At 52.9% G+C, this 20,036-nt stretch overlaps 6 protein-coding genes across 6 annotated transcripts; 1 reads left to right on the top strand and 5 right to left on the bottom strand.

The window, feature by feature from the left end:
- Positions 1–522: 522 nt before the first annotated feature.
- HD553DRAFT_277593 (uncharacterized protein) lies at positions 523–2,359 on the bottom strand (the record flags this gene model as incomplete). The annotated part of the gene is made up of 3 exons (XM_046178003.1): positions 523–933; positions 1,375–1,894; positions 1,956–2,359. 3 exons carry the CDS (start codon positions 2,357–2,359, stop codon positions 523–525), a joined length of 1,335 nt encoding a protein of 444 aa, XP_046033213.1.
- Positions 2,360–2,837: 478 nt separating this feature from the next.
- Positions 2,838–9,432, top strand: HD553DRAFT_319157 (putative ATP-binding cassette transporter). Its single transcript, XM_046180977.1, has 21 exons — positions 2,838–3,063; positions 3,134–3,500; positions 3,565–4,254; positions 4,324–4,485; positions 4,559–4,606; positions 4,666–4,867; positions 4,929–5,012; positions 5,075–5,166; positions 5,233–6,164; positions 6,245–7,120; positions 7,182–7,202; positions 7,271–7,404; positions 7,473–7,689; positions 7,745–7,866; positions 7,928–8,044; positions 8,127–8,312; positions 8,382–8,396; positions 8,452–8,594; positions 8,675–8,684; positions 8,750–9,076; positions 9,147–9,432. The coding sequence occupies exons 1-21, from the start codon at positions 2,987–2,989 to the stop codon at positions 9,419–9,421; spliced, it is 5,097 nt and encodes a 1,698-aa protein (XP_046033212.1). The 5' UTR covers positions 2,838–2,986; the 3' UTR covers positions 9,422–9,432.
- A 642-nt stretch (positions 9,433–10,074) lies between these two features.
- HD553DRAFT_261066 (uncharacterized protein) lies at positions 10,075–10,858 on the bottom strand (the record flags this gene model as incomplete). The annotated part of the gene is made up of 4 exons (XM_046177414.1): positions 10,075–10,149; positions 10,228–10,357; positions 10,440–10,558; positions 10,586–10,858. Coding segments are annotated over 4 exons (597 nt in total), but the record flags the coding sequence as incomplete, so codon positions are not given.
- Positions 10,859–11,306: 448 nt separating this feature from the next.
- Positions 11,307–13,226, bottom strand: HD553DRAFT_301072 (putative 3-isopropylmalate dehydrogenase). The gene is made up of 7 exons (XM_046178652.1): positions 13,082–13,226; positions 12,962–12,996; positions 12,718–12,891; positions 12,439–12,642; positions 12,041–12,365; positions 11,863–11,970; positions 11,307–11,778 (listed from the first exon to the last, which is right to left on the bottom strand). The coding sequence occupies exons 1-7, from the start codon at positions 13,093–13,095 to the stop codon at positions 11,511–11,513; spliced, it is 1,128 nt and encodes a 375-aa protein (XP_046033210.1). The 5' UTR covers positions 13,096–13,226; the 3' UTR covers positions 11,307–11,510.
- A 194-nt stretch (positions 13,227–13,420) lies between these two features.
- On the bottom strand, positions 13,421–15,247 carry HD553DRAFT_332650 (phosphoserine transaminase). The gene is made up of 3 exons (XM_046182069.1): positions 14,808–15,247; positions 13,749–14,741; positions 13,421–13,675 (listed from the first exon to the last, which is right to left on the bottom strand). The coding sequence occupies exons 1-3, from the start codon at positions 14,980–14,982 to the stop codon at positions 13,578–13,580; spliced, it is 1,266 nt and encodes a 421-aa protein (XP_046033209.1). The 5' UTR covers positions 14,983–15,247; the 3' UTR covers positions 13,421–13,577.
- Positions 15,248–16,714: 1,467 nt separating this feature from the next.
- HD553DRAFT_319141 (uncharacterized protein) lies at positions 16,715–18,825 on the bottom strand. The gene is made up of 7 exons (XM_046180976.1): positions 18,682–18,825; positions 18,431–18,566; positions 18,036–18,362; positions 17,886–17,960; positions 17,486–17,568; positions 16,882–17,414; positions 16,715–16,804 (listed from the first exon to the last, which is right to left on the bottom strand). The coding sequence occupies exons 1-7, from the start codon at positions 18,699–18,701 to the stop codon at positions 16,785–16,787; spliced, it is 1,194 nt and encodes a 397-aa protein (XP_046033208.1). The 5' UTR covers positions 18,702–18,825; the 3' UTR covers positions 16,715–16,784.
- Between the last annotated feature and the right edge of the window lie 1,211 nt (positions 18,826–20,036).

The raw sequence follows: 20,036 nt of genomic DNA, 5'->3' as shown, positions 1-20,036 counted from the left end.
TTTGCTCACGTCTTGGCGGGGTCTCGCTGCTCCTTGTCGTTTCGCTCCTCGGCGTTGTCAGAAGCCTTGGGGATGGAAGTCATCTTCTCGGTATCGGCAGAGGCAGCTCTATAGGTGGGAGAAGAGTACGGTAGTTTTCCGAGGTTCAGTGATATCGCTCTCGCGCATGTGTGGGTTCTCGGTTGACTTGTCCTCACCCAGACATCTTGTTGATTTGAGTTTACGGTTTGAGTTGTTCGTGGAGGTAGTTCAGATAGTAGTGATGCAAAACAAGGTGTGAAATCGCATGTTATGGTTGGCTTGGGTATATTCAAAGCGGGATCGATCGCTATATATATACAACTTGCTGGCGAGGGCGACTTTCGGTCCGAACGCGGTGACGTCACGGATAACGCGCACATGACACCGCGGATTTCAAACCGTGATACGCGATTCGGGGGAAGAGGTCACGCGAGCGTGCAACGACTTTGTATGTTCAGCAAGCTGCCTTTCGTAAGCCTGTATGCAAAGCGGTACCAGGGCTTAACTGTCGGCGATGATGCATCTGACTGAATACCCAGCTCGTCCAGTACATACAGCTTGTTCCGCTTCGAGGGCGAATAGCTCGCCTTCGCCGAGCGGTTTGATCAGGTATCTCGGCATGGCCATTTGGTTTCCGTCATCCGGTGTCGCAAGCGGGTCGACCAGGTCGGCTCGAGAACATACCGCTCGACTTAGATAAGCGTCGATGAGCCTCTCCTGGTGCCTGTCTCTCCAGATCGCGTACCACACGACATCTTCGTCCTTTGACCACCAACCGCAGACCATGATTTCGGGACACAGTTGTATGATGATTTCGATCATACGAATATGTTCCTTGGGATTTAAAGGGTAGCCTCCTACTTGAAGAACTCGTAGATGAGGAAGATTTGCCAGTGGCAATAGTGCCGTGATCTAACGAAGGTGCCGTTTCAGTACGTGTAAAGTCGGGCAGGCGACGCTCCACCTTACCATCTGCTCTGCCAGCGTAGAGTCCTTGTCGTCCTCTATCGACGGTCGATCCAGGAATATTTCCCTTACGTGATCCATTTTGCCGGTCAAGCTGCCCAAGAAACCGAGCTTGATAGCACGGTGATCCTTTATTCCGGCCTTCCGGTGCATTGTCACACGGGCATCCCAGTTTAGGTCGAAATGTACCCCATCTGAATATGGAACTTCCGCCAGGTACGCTTCGAAAGATTCGCCAGTGCCATCGTTTCGCAACCGGGAACGATCATATCCTTGGGACAAAACGTTGATCCGTTGTATGTCTGGATTATTACGCCGGGATGATTTGCCCGAGTCGGCTCTGTCCCCTAAACTAGTATAGCATTGCTCGCGAGCATTCCATGACACCAGCCCAGGTGACGTTGGTCGCGCTTTTATAAATGCCGGATGAGATTCGGCAGCGTCGAGATCGGCATCGCCAGGTCGCCAGCGCGACATCAGGCCGCACAGCATGAGCGTCAAGGCTGGATGACCTCTGTCTGACCGATCGTTGACCGAGCTACCATTTGGTACCACTTCGAATTGCCTGTCCTGGAGTGCCGATAGTACCAGGTCCAAGTCTTGTGCAGACATGGCCGTCGCTTCGGTATTGCAATCCAGCACGATGCAGCCAAGCCGGTTGCAACATCTCAAAAAGTCCGAGAAGCTCACAAACATGCTCGTGGCATAAAATTCTCTGAGCTCGTGAGGGGTCTCTGAGCGAGCTCTCCAGCCGAACGATTTCAGGCGAGGTCCGATATGTCGCCTGACGTATTCTGTCCCAAAGAATAGCGACAGAGTGATATCGTCCGATCCGTCTGCAAAGATCGATAAATGCTCTAATCCTGGCAGAGCCTGGACAAGATCCTGAAGAGCCTTTACTTCAAGCCTGCCAACGCGATATCAGCTCGTGAGCTTGAGGAATCCGTTTGAGCTCGACAGGAACCTACCAAGGGTTACGGCCACGGTCCCACGACTGTCTCTCGTCGCCCTCGAACAATGACATGTCGACAACGATCGATCTGACATGTTTTCCCCAGTCATCCTTCGAGGCTACTACGGTTCTCAATCGCTCTTCGTCTGCGACCCGGATGCAACGGAGGAGACTCGGTCGTACTTCCGACCAGAGCGCTTTGCTGGTGCTTCCGAGCGCGACTAGGTCCACCAGACCTTGTCTCCGAGCAGGCAGATTGTCTCCGAAAGAGGAAAAGACTCCCCAGGCAAGACGGTCCTCCTGGGTTAAGGCGAGAGGATTGTAGAGGTACGAAGCGATATGTCGGAGGATCTCTCTTGGGAGTCGCTCGAGCGGGGATCCCCCTCCGCATAGAGTTGCGATCTCGTTGACCAGGACCATTCGTATTTTGTATTTTTTGAGAGATATGGAAGACGTTGTTTTGAGTGCTAGAATGGCACTAGTGCTAAGCTTCCAGGTAGGCTGAGATGAGCGATGAGAGAACCGGGTATCGCTGTTCTCTCAGGCTGTACATTGAACGTCCATGACCGACATGGGTATTGGGCTTCAGGAGGTGAGATTGGCGTTGGCAAGTAGGGTGACTTCGCACGATACACTACTATCGGTACAGTCTTGCCGTGTGGAGGACCAAGTGGTAGCTGTTGGTCGGACAGACTATTGTCATATCGCTCTGAAGCTCAGGCCTCACACTCGCTCTGCCCTTCGGGTCAAACTTGGACATCCTCGACATCACATGACCTCCTCTCCTTGCACGCGGCTATTCGGATGTAAACCTTGTTGACGTGCCATGCGCGACGATTACGTTATTCTTCTTACTGCATCCGATCGGCCATCAAAGCGGCGCTCTCGGCTCGCCCGAGCGAACTCTCGATTGTTCAGCAGCACGACTTCGGTACTTGGAAGAATTGGGAGCTTGTCGTCATCACCAACACATACCACATTCGATCGACGTCAACGAGTAGACCATATCCTCTTCTCTTTCTCTAGCTTTGTCGCCAGAGGTCGAGTATGAGGGACTACTTTTGCGTTCACGATAAAGGCCCTGTATGGGACGGGGTAGACTTTTCCCCATGCTGGACAAGAAGGTAAAATCAGTGTCTGTCTGGTTATGCCGCAGTGACGGTCAGGCTGACGTCTCTTTCCCTCGTTCGACAGTATACTACCAGGAGTATTCCCACTGATCGTCATCGCGTCATCGCTGGTCGTACTCTTGCCAACCATCGGTCGCCGGATAGCATCATCTAGCAAGAACATCTCCTTGGCCGAAGAGACCCCCTCGACCAAAGGCTCGGACGATGAGAAGCCATCGTTGCGTCGGATTGAAGATCATATCCTACTGGAATCCGTTCATACCTCTGTGGAAGCTTCGGTACAGACCGGTACACTCGATGAGCGCGAAAAGATCCCCGTAGAGAGGCTAGGCGATTGGATCGGCTTGATCGGTTCGATCGGGTTTGTCGTCGTGCAGATTGTCTACATAACAACCACGTCTCATCACAGTTGGGAGAGACTGGCCCTGTTTGTGAGTTCTGAGTCTAGCAAGTCGTTGTTCCCGTGGCGGGAAGCCTGACGCCCCGTCGATACAGATCTATATGACCTTGTTGGCTGCGACGGCGATCCCTACCGCCAAGACTGCTCCGTTCGTCAAATATATCCCTCAAGTGCACGTCGTCGCCTTGCTCTGGCTCTTCCTACCTGTCCAATTCGTGGTCTTCCGTTCCGCGCTTTTGCACCACTTGCGGGACTCGACGGAGGTAGCCCACCGACACGGCCATGGCTACGCTTCGAAACACCACACCTCGTCAAAGAAGCCGTTCGTCTTCGAGACCATCCTCATGGCGCATACCATCTTTTTCCTCGTCGTTTACACGAGCGTCCCATTCCGAACTCGATTGGACGGGATCTTGCAAGGCCTCAAGGCGGGCAAGGGCAACGGAGCTCGGCGCAAGGTGGTCATCGGCTATGCAGCCGAGGAGACCGAGGCTTATACGGTCAATGACAACCCTGCTGAACCGCGATCGGTCATGTCCCGAGCCTTATTCTCGCATGTCATCCCGATCGTATTTAGGCACTACAAGAATCCGCTTCAAGTCAAGGATGTCCCGGCGATTCGGGAGGACGATACCCCACCTGTCAGCGTTGCTAACTGGCGACTCGATCAGAAGGAGGCAGACGGTCACGCTGAAGATCGGAAAAGTGGCGGTCCCAAAAAGAAGCCTACCAAGTTCGCTTTCAGGCTATTCTGGCATTTTAGAGAACTGTTCTGGTTGCAATTCGTGAGTTACCAATCTACTACTGTGCTCGTTGATGCTTTGCTGAAAGATTGCTTTCGACATGTACGTCAGTTCTGGTCGCTCTGGGCCGTCATCTTTGCCTTCTTCTCGCCTTTGAGTTTGCAACTGCTCTTGCGCTTCGTTGCCGATCGCAAATCGGACGACCCGACCGTGGCAGGCAAGACACCCACGCACGTGGCGGTGCTTTACGTTGCTCTCATGGTCATCGGTCAGGTAAGTCGGTTTTCAGGCCTGTTACCCAAGCATGTGATCCAATAAACGCTAACATTCGTTGTTAAATGGATAGCTCGGAAGCTCGCTCTCTCAGTCTCAAATCTTGAACACTGGTCGCCGAGTAAGTATTGCATGCGAAAGTTGCGCGCGGAACGATCTCATGGACAGCTTTTCATACAGATCTGCATTCGTTCGCGAGCCGTCATCATCACCGAGATCTACTGTAAAGCGCTCAGAAGGCGAGACCTCTCGGGAGCTGTCGCCGCCCGGTCAGTGGCACCGACGGACGACAAGTCCGGCTCTGAAGATGCTAGCAAACCGAAAACGGAAGCGGTCGAAGCGAACATCACCAACCTCGTCGGTGTGGACGCATTCTTCATCTGTAAGCACCAGTCTTCGAGCTTTGCCGGGCCGGTCAGGTTGACAGATTGCAATACACACAGCCGAAATTGCGGGGTATCTGTATTACTTCGTCACCTGCATTCTGTGCATCATCGTCGCCATGGGCCTTCTTTACCGTCTGCTGGGTAAGCTGAGAACTTTATAGTACTTCTTTCTCGGTTCGCTGATGCTGCTATCGTGGTTACAGGGTTGTCCTCGCTTGCAGGAGTCGCGACGATGATACTCCTGACTCCGATACAAGGATACATCACCAAGGCCTTTGCGAGCACGCAGAAAACGGTATGCTGGAAGTCACCCGTGAGATTTAGGTCATGCACGCTGATCCTGCTTTTCTGCATTACTTAGCTATTGCATGCTACCGACGCCCGGCTTGAAGCGGCAACCGAAGTCTTGTCGTCTATCAAGACTATCAAGTTTGCAGCTTGGGAGAACAAATTCTTCGACCGAATGCAAACATCGCGCGATCATGAACTAGGCGTATTGAAACACCGTTTCTACCTGCGAGTACTCGCCAACGTCATGATGCAGATCACGCCTCCATTGGTCACCATCGTCACCTTCGCCTTCTACACCCTCTACTTCAAGCGACCCTTGACCGCTGCGATCGCTTTTACCAGTCTTTCGCTCTTCTCCATGATTCGAACCCCCCTGGCCGCTGTCCTCGAAATGACTACCGCTGCCACAAACGCATACGTCTCGGCGGGGCGTGTCGAGGATTTCCTCAACGTCGAGGAAACGCTGAAGTACGACCAGCTGTCCGTAGCAGTCGCACCAGAGGATCCTACCATCGGGTTTAAGAATGCGGTCATTAAGCACGCAGCTCGCCAGGGTGAGGAGGACAAATCTGCTACCGTTGCGGAATCGAGCACCAGTGAAAATTTCAGGCTGGAGCTGGATGATGTCAATTTCCCTGTCGGCGCCATGTCTATCATCGTTGGCTCTGTAGGATCAGGGAAATCGACCCTTCTCAACAGTCTTTTGGGCGAAACCACTTTGCTAAGCGGGAAGATCTTTATGATCAACGATCGTGGGGACCGGGAGCTCTGCCCGCAGGACCCCGTTACAGGCTTGACAGACACTGTCGCATATTGTCCTCAAGCGCCCTGGTTGATCGGTGCGACCATCCGAGAGAATATTCTCTTCGGCCGACCGTACGAGAAGAGCAGATACGACAGTGTCATCGCGGCTTGTGCCCTCGAGCGGGATCTAGAGATTTTCGAAGAGGGAGATAAGACCATCGTCGGTGAAAAGGGAACGGTTTGCAGTGGTGGTCAGAAGTGAGTCGAAGGTCATGGGACACCTAACTTTGCCGCCTTCAAGCTAACTCTTGGCTGATACGGCCTTTCTCTTCGAACAGGGCACGTATCGCTTTGGCTAGAGCAGTCTACAGTTCAGCTCGAACCCTTTTATGTGACGATGTCACATCAGCGGTCGACGCCCACACTGCTAGTCATCTCTACCGGAACTGCTTCAAAGGACCCTTGATGGCCGGTCGAACATTGATCCTGGTCACCCATGCTGTCGGTCTCGTACTACCCGGTACAGAGTATGCCGTCATCCTTGAGGATGGCGAAGTCCGAGGTATCGGCTCTCCTGGGAAGCTAAAGGCACAGGGCCACTTCGCCGAGGAGGAACTAGAGGACGACGGCAAGCAGCTCACTAAACACCTTGGTGCCAGTGGCGATCCTAAAGACTTACCTCACGTCGAAGATGGTACTATGACCTTTGAAGATCTGGAAGGACATGACGGGGAGATAGAACAGGTTGCCAAGCAGATCGACAAGGACAATACTGACCCGGCGGCGAAACGGGAGAAGTTCTTCAAGGCCGAAAACCAAGCTACTGGGTCCATTGGGCTAGCAACCTACACTGCCTACTTCAAGTACATGGGCTCGCTGGTCTACTGGATCTTCCTGGTACTGCTCTTTGTAGGGGCCCAAGGGACTCAGATTCAGACCAACAACTGGATCCGAAGTTGGGCAAACGCCGTGGAAGAGGCATACTCTTCTGCTCTCATGCAAAGCATCGAATTGGTTCGAGAGCTCGGAGATCGCTACAAGATCAATACCCCTGAGGATGACTCGCTATACTACTTGATAGTATATGTCATCCTCAACGTTTTATTTGGTATCTTGGTAGCTGGTCGAACCTTGGCGACATTCAATGCGTCATTGAAGGCCAGTCGAGTACTGTATGGCCAACTCCTGAGGGCTGTTCTGGGAGCCAGAATGCGGTGAGTGATGCTGGAATCAAATTGTCGAATCTGCGAGTTGCTAAAGCAACCCGTCACCCAGATTCTTTGACAGTACACCTTCGTAAGTGATGACGGCAGAAAAATTGCTAGTTCTTGTTATCTAATATTCTTCGCTTCACGATGTCATAGCGGGCAAATCTTGAACCGTCTCTCCAATGATATTCAGGTCGTCGATCAGCAAGCTGCCGAAGTTATGATGCTCTTTGTGAACTCCGTTCTCAACACGGTCGCCGTCTTCGTCGTCGTTTCCATCGCTACACCCGGTATGCAACCTGCTCGTGTTGGCTCCGCGAGCTTCGTGGTGGCATGCTTACCCGACCTACCTTTTTAGCCTTCATCATTGCTGCCATCTTTATTTCGGGCCTGTACGCTATTATCGGAGCTCTTTACAATGCCACAAGCCTGGAGGTCAAACGATGCGATTCCGTCACAAAGTCTCCTGTGCTCGTTGGGTTTGGCGAAGTCTTGCAGGGACAGACTTCGATCCGGGCCTATGCGGACACCGCAAGATTCACCAGGGAACTCATGACCAGACTCGAGACGAATATGTGAGTCATCGATGCACCCGAAGATCCAACTGTCTAGAATCTGACAGTGGCACAGTCGAGCGTTCCATCTGCTTTGGCAGAACAACCGTCTGTTGTCGGTATACTGCGACGTAGCTGGATCTTTGGTCATCATCTTTGCGGCCACTTTTGTTCTCCTGAACGATAAACTTACCGCTGGTGGGTACTGCGCGACGAATAGATATCATTCCGTGACTGATCCTCAACTTTGCAACCGCAGGTGCCGCTGGATTATCCTTGTCCTACGCAATGACATTCACGGACTTTGTACTATGGATTGTTCGTCTCTGGGCCGCTAATGAACAGAACATGACATCGGTGGAGCGTCTACAAGAGTGTGAGTGGGCTTGCCGTTCAGCCTCCCATTTCCGTGTTAATTGAGAATCGTTAATGGTCCTGCTTGATTCACGGTACAACAGACCTGAAGCTGGAGCCGGAGGCTATACCTGAAGCCAAGGAGCCGCCCGCATATTGGCCTACTAAAGAAGCCAAGATCGAGGTCGAGGAATTGACTTGCGCGTACGCACCTGAGTTACCTCCGGTGCTCAAGGGCGTGTCTTTCGTTGTTCAGCCTGGCGAGCGTGTAGGAGTCTGCGGACGGACCGGTGAGGAGAGATTGCTCAAGTGTGTCACATCTGCGTGCTGATCAAACAACCATCACTTCGAGGCAATAGGGAGCGGAAAATCTAGTAAGTAGAAAGCATGCCGAAATTACGGGTCGGAGCTCATTGAGGTTATAATCAGCATTGGCGCTTTCGCTGTTCCGCTTCATCGAGGCCAGCTCTGGCAGTATCAAAATAGATGGCATCGACATCTCCTCGATCACCCTGACCGCGCTCCGAGAACGCCTTACCATCTTACCCCAAGAAGCCCAGCTGTTCTCTGGCGTAAGTAACCTCGTAGCCTCATGTTCAAGGTGGAAGCTAAACTACTGCCCATAAACGCAAAACCGGTTTTCCGCTGATAGTCCGTCCGTGGTGAGTCGATACGTCCGCATTATGTGGATGCGCGAACGATGGCTAAAGACTCGCTTTACTGCCAGAAAACCTTGATCCTTTCAACGATCACGACGACGAGATCATCTGGGACGCACTGCGTCGATGCGGTCTTGCTTCAAGGAATACGCCTGGGCCTAGCAGGTTGACCAGTCGTGCTCCCAGTCGTGCCGCATCTTTGCATGAGCACGAAGAGGATGGTAGCTCTACCGCGGTTGAAGAAAAGGTCATGATCAACAGCCTGGACGAGCGAGTCGCCAAGGGCGGAGCGAATTATTCTGCCGGGCAGCGACAGCTTCTCAGTCTCGCTCGAGGCCTGCTAAAACTTCGGCATTCCTCGATCTTGATTTTGGACGAGAGCACTGCCAACTTAGGTCAGTGACAGAAGCGCCGTGGCAGATCAGAGGGCATAGCTCAATACCGTTTCGCCTGTTCGCAATCTAGATCACGCCACCGACGAAGCTATCCAGCGGGTCCTGAGGGAAAGCCTGGATGGAGTTACCGTGATTACCATCGCTCACAGGCTGAGATCGGTGGCAGACTGCGACAAGATCTTGGTATTGGATCACGGCAAAGTCCTCGAGTACGATAGCCCGTTGACGCTGATGAAGCGTGAAGACTCGGCGTTCCGCGACTTGTGTAAGCGTTCGGGAGAGGAAAGCACGTTGCTCAGGATAGCAGAAGAGGCAGAAGAGGATCGTCGCAGGTACAAGGCGTAGTGCATGAAGGTTGTCCATAATGCATATAGATGAAAGATTTCGAACAGGTCTGATGGGGATGCCCAAGATCGTGGCCGTCTACGCGGTCCAACTTGGGCGGTGCTTTGCAGATAATATCGATACAATCATGGAAGATCCACTCGGACGGCTCCCTTCTCCCTCTTGGCCTTGAGCTTTTCTCGAAGGCCCGGATATAGAGCAGGGTTTCGTTCGGACAAGAAAAAGGAAGCGGGAGCTGGCGATGCACTTTGCCGTAGTAGATTTGTCAAGCTCAAATCGTTCGGACTGGCTGAATCCGTTGGATGTGATAGTGAGGCTAAGACTGTTGTACGTGATGTTTCTGAGACTTTTTCGCTGGTCGCGTCTGATGCATAATTCGTTGAGAAACGTGAAGAGGTCGTTTCCGGAAGGAATGAAGACCGTGGTGATGCTGTCGATGTGGTGTGTGCTGTTGCTGTTGCGGGATATGATTCGGACCCAGGGGGATCATATCGGAACCTCCTTCCCTGTGACCATCCTGGTCGTTCGTCTGATTCCGACTCATCCTCGTCGCCTTGTGCTCGTCTTTTATCTCTTTGCGAGTCGTAAACGTTTCCTCTTGTGGCATAGTTGTACCCATAAGGCCTCGGTATTATTAAAGATTCGGCGGCCGACTCTGCCTCGGACGTATGTGGGAGCGGTTCGTAGTTCCGCAAGAGGGAGAGGATTAGAGACATGCCCTCGCGAGCCTATGAGATCAAGGAATATGATATGAGCTTGACTTCAAGATCGCTCATTATAGATTGCTCAGGCAGCTGTAAACTTACGTTCTTTGCATTCCTCTCGAACCGGCTTGCACCGTATTGCTCAATCCTGCCCCGCACTAACGCTGAAAGCCCGGATCCCGACCCAAAGTTTGACGAGACGTATGCGGTCGTCTTCTGTATCGTACCTCGACTGGCATCCGATACCGAACAGAGAAATGCAGAACATGTCAGTCGGCATAATTCAGCTGCCTGAATCTGGCGATATTACTCACCTCCCGGACGCTGTTGGGTGAAACTCGATCCCCTCAGCGATGTGAATGATCTTCTTGTGAGAGATGTTTCTTGTCATCGACGTCAAGACCGGCTGGTTCGTACTCGGATCGATGGTCACCTATAGATCGGGCATTGAGTACCGAACGTCTTTTCCCGGACATGCGAAATGACCTACCTCGCTCTCCTCTAAAACCCAGGCTTCCAGTCCACCCCCGCCCATCATACCCCAATTCTCGAGCCACGACCTCGCCCATCTCGGCACAATCCCCTTCTTCAAGATGAGCCGTTGTGTAGTGATAGCACCTCGGACAGGGTCGACTTTGCGGGAAATCACATCGCATGAGAGAACATGGGTTGCGTGGGGGTTTGGGTACCGCAAATAGAATGCCAGTAGGACGGTCGAGGGTTGATCGTCGCTGCGAACATATCCACCTAAGGATCAGCCTTGAAACAGACAGACTCGAGTCGTAGCAATACTTACTATCGATGAGTGTGCTTGAAGACCTTGACCATACTGCAGCGGTTTCTTTGGGTGGAGGTCGATTGCTAGACCGATGCACGAGAGGGTACGCTTAGAGCCGTCAACGTCAGGCAGACATGCTATTGACTAGCTCAGAGGTTGTGTGCTTGTTGTGTAATATGTACTGAACTGTGTGGACGTCGTGGGAGTTGTTGTACGAAGGTACAGAGTTTCTCTCCTAGCATGACGACGATCTTACGAAACTTGGTCATCTGCTCGGCTTCGCGCCTGCCGAGGGGACGAGGACGACTTCTCGGGAAATAAACTCTCAGGATGTCGATGTTCGCGCCAATCCTCCAACACGAACCTTACTACCGACAAGAAGCCCGCAATCATCGAGGCCATCACCGACATTCACAAGGATGACGCCAAAATTGGCAAATGTCATTGCGACCTGATCGAAATTCGCCCTCAACGCTTCATGGGGCCACGTGCTGCAAAGCGGGTCTTCTCAGTCCCGGCAGTTTACGCGACGATTTCTCGCATGTTGTATGCTAGACTATATGACATTCCCTTTTGATCTACGTTATTTTCCATCATATCGGTGCGTCTACTTGCGCTCGTCCAAGAGCTTCTCCAAGACCTCGACAATCTTGTCACCGACCTCCTTGGTGCCCCTGTCGCCCCCGAGGTCCTTGGTCCTAAAGTCGAACCCACCCTGGGCTTTCGAGTCCAGGACCTTGGCGACGGCGCTCTCGATCAGGGTGGCCTCCTCAGACTTGCCGAGCGAGTAACGGAGCATCATGGCAGCCGAGAGGATGGTTCCGATGGGGTTGGCGATCGATTGGCCGGCAATGTCGGGTGCGGAACCGTGAATACTGGTGGGTTCGAGATGCGACGCAGGGATGTTTGTCAGATCGAGCTGTACAGGAGATACCGATAAGAACAGATCTGCTACTCACGGCTCGTAAAGACCCATGACGGTCGCTTTTGGGTCGGGTGCTCCGGCGAGTGAGGAGGAAGGCAAGAGACCGAGGGATCCGGGGATGACGGAGCTCTCGTCGGAAAGGCTAGAATGATGAGCAGAGAGTCAGCAACCTGAGATATCACTATTCAGTTCGCTACCCAGCTCCTCCTCACATGTCTCCGAACAGGTTCTCGGTCAGGATGACACCGTTCAGCTTCCTGGGGTTCGCGATCATGATCATGGCGGCCGAATCGACCAAGACGTGATCCAGCTTCAACTGGGGGTACTCCTTCTCCATCAACTCGGTCACCGTCTTTCGCCAGAGTCGCGAGGTGGCCAAGACGTTGGCCTTGTCGATCGAGTGTACGGCGAGAGGAGGTTCGGCAGAGAGGGCGATCTGACAGGCGACCCGGGTGATTCGCTCGATCTCAGGGACAGAGTAGGTAGCCTGGTCCCAAGCGACACCATCCTCGTCGGCCTCTTTTCGGTCACCAAAGTCTGAGAGACGCATCGAAACGAATCTTAATAACGGTGTTCGGTTTAGCATTTGCCCGTTCGGAACTGTACTTACAGATTCCACCGATCAACTCCCTGACGACGATCATGTCGGTCCCCTTGGCGATCTCAGGCTTCAAGGGAGAGTGAGCCAAAAGACCCTCGCTGATAAAGTTGGCCGGTCGGATGTTGGCATACAGTCCGAGCTCCTTTCGGAGCTTCAAGAGACCCTGTTCCGGTCGAACGGGTCCTACACCCCACTTGGGTCCTCCGACGGCACCTGCAAGCGGTAGAGCAAGACAAAAGTTTAGCGACGTGATTACACAGAAGTGAAGCAACTGTTCTCGAGACTGACCGAGCAATACGGCATCGGCGCTCTTGCATGCATCCAAAGTAGAGTCGGGAAGAGGAACGCCGTGGTTGTCAATCCCGGCTCCTCCAAAGTGATGCGATTCGATGTTGAGCTCGAGGTCGGTCTTGGCAGAGATGGCCTGGAGCACTCGGACGGCTTCGCCGGTGACTTCCGGGCCTGGCAATGTGAAGGTCGAGCTTACTGTCAGGTTGATACATGACAATCATCGAGTCGGACATGAACTCACCGATACCATCACCGGGGAGAACGACGATCTTGAAGCTGATAGGAAAGTACACGTCGGCCAAAGGAGCCCATCAGCTCGGAATGTACAGGTCGGCCATCGGTAGCTCTCGAACCTCCGTACCTCTTGGACGACATTTTGTATTCTCGATTTGAATGGATGTTTAGCTCGTAGGCTTTTTGGGTCTGGAGGTCGAGTCAGGGAATTGAGTGTGAATACGGGTTGTGAGGTAATCGAAAGACGGATCAAGCAGTTCATGGAAGCTGCTAGCTGCTAGTTGACCTGGCTGCAGCTGCTGCGTCACTCAATCGCTCGACCCAAACCCGAAATCCCGGGAATCGGGTCGATCAGGATCGGCGACTTGATAACGCATACACGAACTAGACTCACCCCAGAGAATTCAGATTCTACGGGTCGACCGCTGATTATCTCATTAGAGAGAATAGCAAGAGGCAAGAGGGAAATGAGGGCTGTTAGATACGATAGCCTTATCCCAGCGTAGCCAGTCGTCAGAATAGCGACGAGAAAAGACAGGAAGCAAGAAGAGGATCGTCTCTGATTTCGGACTTCAAGCCGGTATGAGTATTATTTGTCTATAGGTTGGAAATCACAGATCGTTCTACATCCACTTTTCAGCTGCGGCCCAGTTCTTGATGTAGTTGACGAGCTCTTGTACGGATTCGAGCGAAACGGCGTTGTAGATCGAGGCTCGAATACCTAAGTGACAACGAGATGATTCGTTAAGCTACATTGTCTAGAACAAAGCGAGGACACTTCGCAATCGACTCACCTCCCACCGATCGATGTCCCTTAATCTGCCTGAAACCCTGTGCCTCGGCTCCCTTCAAGAACCTCTTTTCCCTCGAAGACTCCTCGTCCCCGTCCGCCTCGTCGATCACCCATGTCACGTTCATCCAGCTCCTCGCCTCCCGGTCGCTCACGGTCAGCCTGACCAGACCCTTGCGTTCGGCCTCTTCCAACGCGGCGTACAACAGCTTGGCCTTCTTCTCGTTGGTCTCCTTGACCCCGGCCATGCCGCCCTTTTCCTCGATGAGGTACCTCAGCACGAGCTGCGAGACGTAGATCGAAAAGACGGGAGGGGTGTTGTACAGCGATCCGTTGTCGGCCAAGATCTTGTACTCGAGCTCGATCGGGCAGACAGGGACACCTCCGAGCAGAGCGGCCTCGTTCGTGTCAACAAGGAGGTCCTTTCGAACGATCACGACCACGACTCCGGCGGGTCCGAGGTTCTTCTGGGCGCCGGCGTAGATCAGGGCGTGACGCTCGATGTGAGGGATGGGTCGAGAGATGAACGAGGAAGAGTAGTCGGCGACAATGGGGACATCATTGGGGATCAGGTCGAAGGGAACGGCCGCGGGGGAATCCACATCACCAGCGAATTGCACCCCATTGATCGTCTCGTTCTCACAGTAGTAGACGTAGGCGGCGTCGTTGGTAAAGTTGTACTCTTCTTTACGAGGAACCCGGTTGAACTTGGTCGGCTTGGTAGTGGCCGCGATGTGCACGTTAGCCAATGCCTGAGCGTTCGGTGTAGGGGGGACTGCCAATCGCTTAGCTTCGGCCGAAGCCTTGGACGACCATGCTCCCGTAACAATGTAGTCGACGGTGGGAGGGCTGTATTGCTCGGCAGGGACATCCTTGCTTTTCAGTCGGTGGTAGGCCAACATGTTAAGGAAGACCGAGGAGAATTGGGTCGTACCGCCTCCTTGAGTGAAGAGCACGGCATGGCTGTCGGGGATCTGCAGGAGCTCCCTCAGGTCGGCTGCGAGGATGCCATGTCAAGGTTAGCGAGGTGCACACATCACCAGACCCGCACACTGGTTCTCACCCTCGGCCTTCTCTACGATCCCCTTGAACTCTTTGCCTCGATGACTGAGCTCGCAGACTCCCATACCGGTCCCGTTGTAGTTGAGGAGGCCCTTAGCGGCTTGTTGCAGCACGCTCGTTGGCAGCGGCGAAGGCCCTGCGGCCATGTTGTGGACTTCGGCACGATTCAAGGCCATGGTGAAAGTGTCTTGCGGTCGAACTATCGAGGGTGCTTGTGGGCTCTGGCAGCTAGACGATGCTGCAATCGATACTTGAACTCTTGTTCTCGAGTGCACGGGAGGGGGTTCAAGGGGATGACCGAGTCACGCGGGGATCAGAATATCGACATCGACCGGTTTCACAATTCGTAATTTCGTGAGTATAAGGAGCTATTCAGTCGTCCAGCGCATACGATACTATGTATTCCGATTCTTCAGCCAGGTCCAATCCCATGCTTTCGACTGCTTCGGAAATTGACTGATATCAGACTAGGCTTTCATGTGCAAAGGTCTGCTTTAAGCATTAAGATTGGCGCAGTTTGCTGCGGATATGAGTTTCGAGACTGAATCACAAACATCGAATCTTCACTCGTCTATCGGCTAAGATATGCGCCTTTCATTGACAGATCGTTCTTGATCGCGCGAGAGCGGGGTTCGACTCCCCGGTGGAGAAGATTCTTTTTGCCCTAGCCATACGTTTTTGTTGGCATGAAGTTATATTGTTTTTAGGTACCTCGACACGAGACCTATATGATTCCGTGATGCAACATGAACCTCCTGCTCTAGACATATGCGCACCGCTTCGCCCTAGCATCTCGACTGGTTCATGAATACCATGAGTATCACGATGTGACACAATCGTAGTCGCGGTGAGCTTCAGGCGATCCAGGTGCACATCAATGCGCAAAGTTGCTCGAGATATGCCAATGTATGGCTTGTCAGGCTTGGTCAATTGGGTAATTTTCAGCATTCCATACCGTGCACTTTGTCCGTGCGCGCACGGCAGAGCATGACAGGAATGGTCTGAAACGTGGAAAGTACAGCAGAATCACCCTGGGTTTCGCATCTCTCATCACACCGGTCGCTCGACATAGAGGTGGCACGTAGCGTGATCCGAACAAATGTATCATGATAATCCCACTGACGTTTACACAAGGCGCACACACGAGTTCATTGGTTTGGACGAAGCGAGCGGGCCATAGTGAAAGAAGGGTTTACATCGCTGGTTGTTCGAACATCGCTGGTTGTCCGAACATCGCTGTCCTGTGTAGCGAACGTGAATCTGGCTCCGTTCGTCCAATCCGTGATATAGGTAATGCTGTATTGACCTTCCTCATCCGACAGCCGACCTGCTCTGGGTATCGATGTTTGGATTGCATGGCTCGGTATTCTCAGCCGATCCCTGGACATTCGAAGCGGATGGCGCGTCTCGTAGACTGACACGGACGTTCACTCGCTATATAGCAGCGAGATGCTACGACGGGGATTCAGCATCAGAATCATTTTCCCATTGTGTCTTTACCTTGAGATCGGACAATCGTCTAGACCACATCCAAAAGCTACGAAAGGTAATGCATCGATCGTGTATTACGGAAAGCAATGCTGTCGTGCCGTGAGCAGAACGTGCTATATACTGGTAGACTAGCCAAAGCGAGAACGAGTTTGCGCTCGTCGTTTGCAATAGCTGCAACAACCGGGATGCCGACACCCATGGTTACCATGTCGTCGACGGCCAGCGGATCAATGGCTGAGACCGACGAATTGCTCGAGACTATAGGCTCGGTGCGAGGCGCTGTCGACAATAACATGCCCGTGACGAGATCGCTGTCTCCCAATCATCGGCCTGTCTGAACGACCGACCGCAGCCGTGTTTGTACCGTTTCCGGGGGCGCCTCACCGGATCATCCACCTGCACTACCTCAACACACTGGTCTACGAAGTTCATATATATGGATCGTGATACAACTCGAAACTACGCGCCACGACAAGCCCAACCCCGATCAAGAACTAGCGGGTACACCTACACACCGAAGAGAACGAATTGTCAACCTCTATGCGCCTTTCGAGATCGAATTGAGCACCATAACGAGCACTCACGACCGGAAAAGATGAGCTCGATCGCCGCCTCGACGTTTCCGCCCGTCATGCTCAACGCCCTCAAGTTCTGTTGAGGGTCGACCAGACCCATCTCGTTCAAGGTTCGCAACTGGTTCGAAAACCTCTCCTCCAGGCTCCTCGTATCTTGAGGCAGAGGCTCGGCAGCAGGAGTCTGCTGTTGAGCACCTCCACCGAATCCGCCGAATCCCCCCATTCCACCGAGACCTCCGAGACCGCCAAGTGCACCGAGTCCACCGGCACCCCCGGCACCACCACCGCCGCCGCCGCCCATACCCATGAGCATACGCATCATATCGGGGTTCATCCCAAACGGATTGGCCGCCGCCTGACCGGGCGTACCCGTCGCAGCGTTATCTCCTCCGGTCGAGGGCGTATTGTTTTCCCCTGCCTGAGCGCCAAATCCAGCGACGAGCGGGTTCTGAGCGCCAGCACCGCCCATTCCTCCGAACGGACTTCCTCCACCCATTCCGCCTTGCATCGCCATCATCTGGCGAATCATGTTGGGGTCGGACCTGTAAAAATGGATTTGATAAGCCGATGTCAATACGGTCGTGCCCAGCCGAATCCACGGACGCAGACTCACATCATCTGCCTCATCATCGGGCTCCTCATCATCTCCCTGACCTGGGGTCCCATCGAACTGAGCGAAGGGTTAGAAGCGATGATCTGATCGATGAGAATGTCCGTCCATCCAGTGCCATCGAGCAGAGTACCGGCAGGCGGGGCGTCGTCGGCAGACCGTGGACAAAGGAGAAGGGCGAGAGCGAGCAAGAGAAAGGTATTGGGATCCGGGATTGTGGAAGTCATTATGTTGCGACGTAGCGTATAATGTGGATCCAAGCGTGGTAAAGGTTGATGATGATGACGACCAAGTAAGGGCAAACCAGGCGAAAGAAAAGGAGATGAAAGGAAGGTGAAGCGAGATCAAGCGTCAAATCAGTATCGCAAACAAAGAACACGTGATGCGATCAAAACGGACTGACCTGGTCCATCATCTCGGGAGTGATCATGCTCATAGCCTGGCTGATTGCCTCGGGGTTATTGAGCATGTTGGCCATCTTTCGAAGCGAGCGCTAGCGGCATCAGCTCCCAGTCCATGTCTTATCATAGCGGCCGATGACATTTCGACTCACGGCATTGGGATCGTTCAAGTTCTGCCCGTCCATTCCAGGCATCTGGGCGAACGGGTTGAAGGTACCTCCACCGTACCCATGTCCCATAGCACCTTCCAACTGAGCCAACGGGTTTCCGGCATAAGGCAACCCGGCGTTCAAGTTGGTCGGTACGCCTCGAGCTTGAGCGGCGGCAGCAGCACTAGCGTTGGTGGACGAAGGGGAAGACGAGGCGTTGGATGCGGAAGGGGCCGGAGTGCTACCGGGCTTGGCGGCGCCTTTGACGAGGTGCAAGGTGTGGTTGTTCTGGACCTTGTAGGTCGACAGAGGTTCTTCGTCCTTCAAAACCTACGAATCATCGTCGGTCGAGTCAGTCTTGTTTCGTTTCGTCTAACCATTTTAGTGTGCAAACGCACCTTGCCGGAATAGATCAACCTCTGCCTTTCGGGCTCGATCTGAGTCTGTTCGTTGATCTTGGCCTTGAGCTCCGAAGTGAGGAGCGAAGGTGAGACGGTCAACGAGAGCTTGAGCTCGGAAGGGCCTTTGATGTTTCTGAAGATTTGGTTGTCGATATGCAGGAGAGTTCCAAGACAGGAGTGGACATGGAGAATGAGAATGGGTCGTCAGCGGCGGGAGGTGATGAGGTGGCCGATGCGGAGAGGCTTACATTGTGATCTCCTCGGACATTTCGACGGCGACTTGAGCTATTTTCTAAAGAACAGTTCCAGATATGAACTAAGGTGATAGAGCTGGTGCTCAAGTAGCCTGATTGATTTGCTTGCCTTCGATTGTGATCTTGTGTTAAGATGCATTCCTGAACCTTCGAGCAGCTTCATCCATCATTCATGATGATGATGATGCATCATCGCGTGCCGTGGCGGATCCGAGCGACGTTGATTAGTCAGCAAAATGGCGCTTATCCCTGCCCTTCACCTTTTCTGCATGTTCCGATTGAAAGATCATGGCATGAGCTGAAACACTTCACAAGATATGTTCTTGAGATGGTCAGATGACTATGATTTGTACCATAGCTTACAAGGCCCGGAAGCGACAACGACGTGATCGTGGGCGCAAACAGCAAGGCACGATCGACCTTGACGAGGTTGTTTCAGCTCAAGCAATAGACGCAGGTAGCAGGTGTAACCATCGTCCGCCATGAAGGGCAATGCGGCAGATTAAAATAAGTATGAGGACGATGAGAACTGAGAGAAGGAGCCTGACGATGTATGGTTACCCGGATATACCGACCAAGGACCGGCCGCACACCCTCCCAAATCATACACTATGCCGCCTCATAATCAGTGCTTTGAGTGCCCGAAACATGAAGGACTTATTAGATCAACGACGGCGGACCGAGATACTGAGGTGTGCATGGAGCTGAGCTGTCTCTCCCTTTAGACAAGTGCCGCGGCTATTGAGAATCCTGACTCTCAGCTTTCTCTCAAGCAGAGCGAGTCAAACAATTTCAAAGAGTTCGCATTTGGCTTTAGCCTGGAACATAGCAGAATTGCTATCGAATGACATTCGATCCGTATAATAGCAGTTTGTGTGCAATGGAACCATATGGTCGATCGCTATGGTTATCAACAAAACAAGGTGTACAGATTGGTGGAACTGCTAGGAAAGAATGAAGTCCCCCTCATCAGTCCCGTCAAGCTTGCAAGGTATTTCAATTTACAAGCTATGCGACCTACGACGTCCCGGCCGCCTTGTGTCAAGCTGCGAGTATCCTGGACACGCCGGATTCTGCGCAGCGTATCGGTCGCTACCAAAACGAGCATGTCCATCACATAGCAACGCTTCTCGATCGCCGGAAACGCCTCACGGATACGAATAATAAGATTATACGATCTGAACAGTATGACAATCGGCGAGTTTGAGGGATTCGACGTGACAGATCGAATGTGCGCGCGCGAGCAGAAGCGCACGTTCAGCCTCGACTTCTGCCAGGTCCGAGCAGCCGACCTTGGGCTATAATTGATTTTTCGAGTGGAGATCTTGATATCTAGTGCTCTTCCATAA

This window comes from Filobasidium floriforme, assembly GCF_021052385.1.
Source record: "Filobasidium floriforme strain CBS 6241 chromosome Unknown HD553scaffold_26, whole genome shotgun sequence".
In the NCBI taxonomy this organism is placed as follows: domain Eukaryota; kingdom Fungi; phylum Basidiomycota; class Tremellomycetes; order Filobasidiales; family Filobasidiaceae; genus Filobasidium; species Filobasidium floriforme.
Note: the sequence above shows the minus strand (reverse complement) of the source record. Positions and strands in the feature narration are given on the sequence as shown.

Coding starts and splice junctions, on each gene's coding strand:
- HD553DRAFT_319141 (XM_046180976.1), bottom strand. CDS start 18,701: ATGTCCGAGGAGATCACAAT. Junction 17,569..17,885: donor CTCCCGAGATGATGGACCAG/GTCAGTCCGTTT, acceptor CTCATCGATCAG/ATCATCGCTTCTAACCCTTC. Junction 16,805..16,881: donor CGAGCTCATCTTTTCCGGTC/GTGAGTGCTCGT, acceptor TTCGGTGTGTAG/GTGTACCCGCTAGTTCTTGA.
- HD553DRAFT_332650 (XM_046182069.1), bottom strand. CDS start 14,982: ATGGCCTTGAATCGTGCCGAAGTCCACAACATGGCCGCAGGGCCTTCG. Junction 14,742..14,807: donor GATCGTAGAGAAGGCCGAGG/GTGAGAACCAGT, acceptor GCATCCTCGCAG/CCGACCTGAGGGAGCTCCTG. Junction 13,676..13,748: donor GGGACATCGATCGGTGGGAG/GTGAGTCGATTG, acceptor GTTGTCACTTAG/GTATTCGAGCCTCGATCTAC.
- HD553DRAFT_319157 (XM_046180977.1), top strand. CDS start 2,987: ATGAGGGACTACTTTTGCGTTCACGATAAAGGCCCTGTATGGGACGGG. Junction 3,064..3,133: donor TCCCCATGCTGGACAAGAAG/GTAAAATCAGTG, acceptor CTCGTTCGACAG/TATACTACCAGGAGTATTCC. Junction 9,077..9,146: donor CGAGAGCACTGCCAACTTAG/GTCAGTGACAGA, acceptor TTCGCAATCTAG/ATCACGCCACCGACGAAGCT.
- HD553DRAFT_301072 (XM_046178652.1), bottom strand. Junction 11,971..12,040: donor GAGAACCTGTTCGGAGACAT/GTGAGGAGGAGC, acceptor TCATCATTCTAG/CCTTTCCGACGAGAGCTCCG. Junction 11,779..11,862: donor GTCATGGGTCTTTACGAGCC/GTGAGTAGCAGA, acceptor CGAACCCACCAG/TATTCACGGTTCCGCACCCG.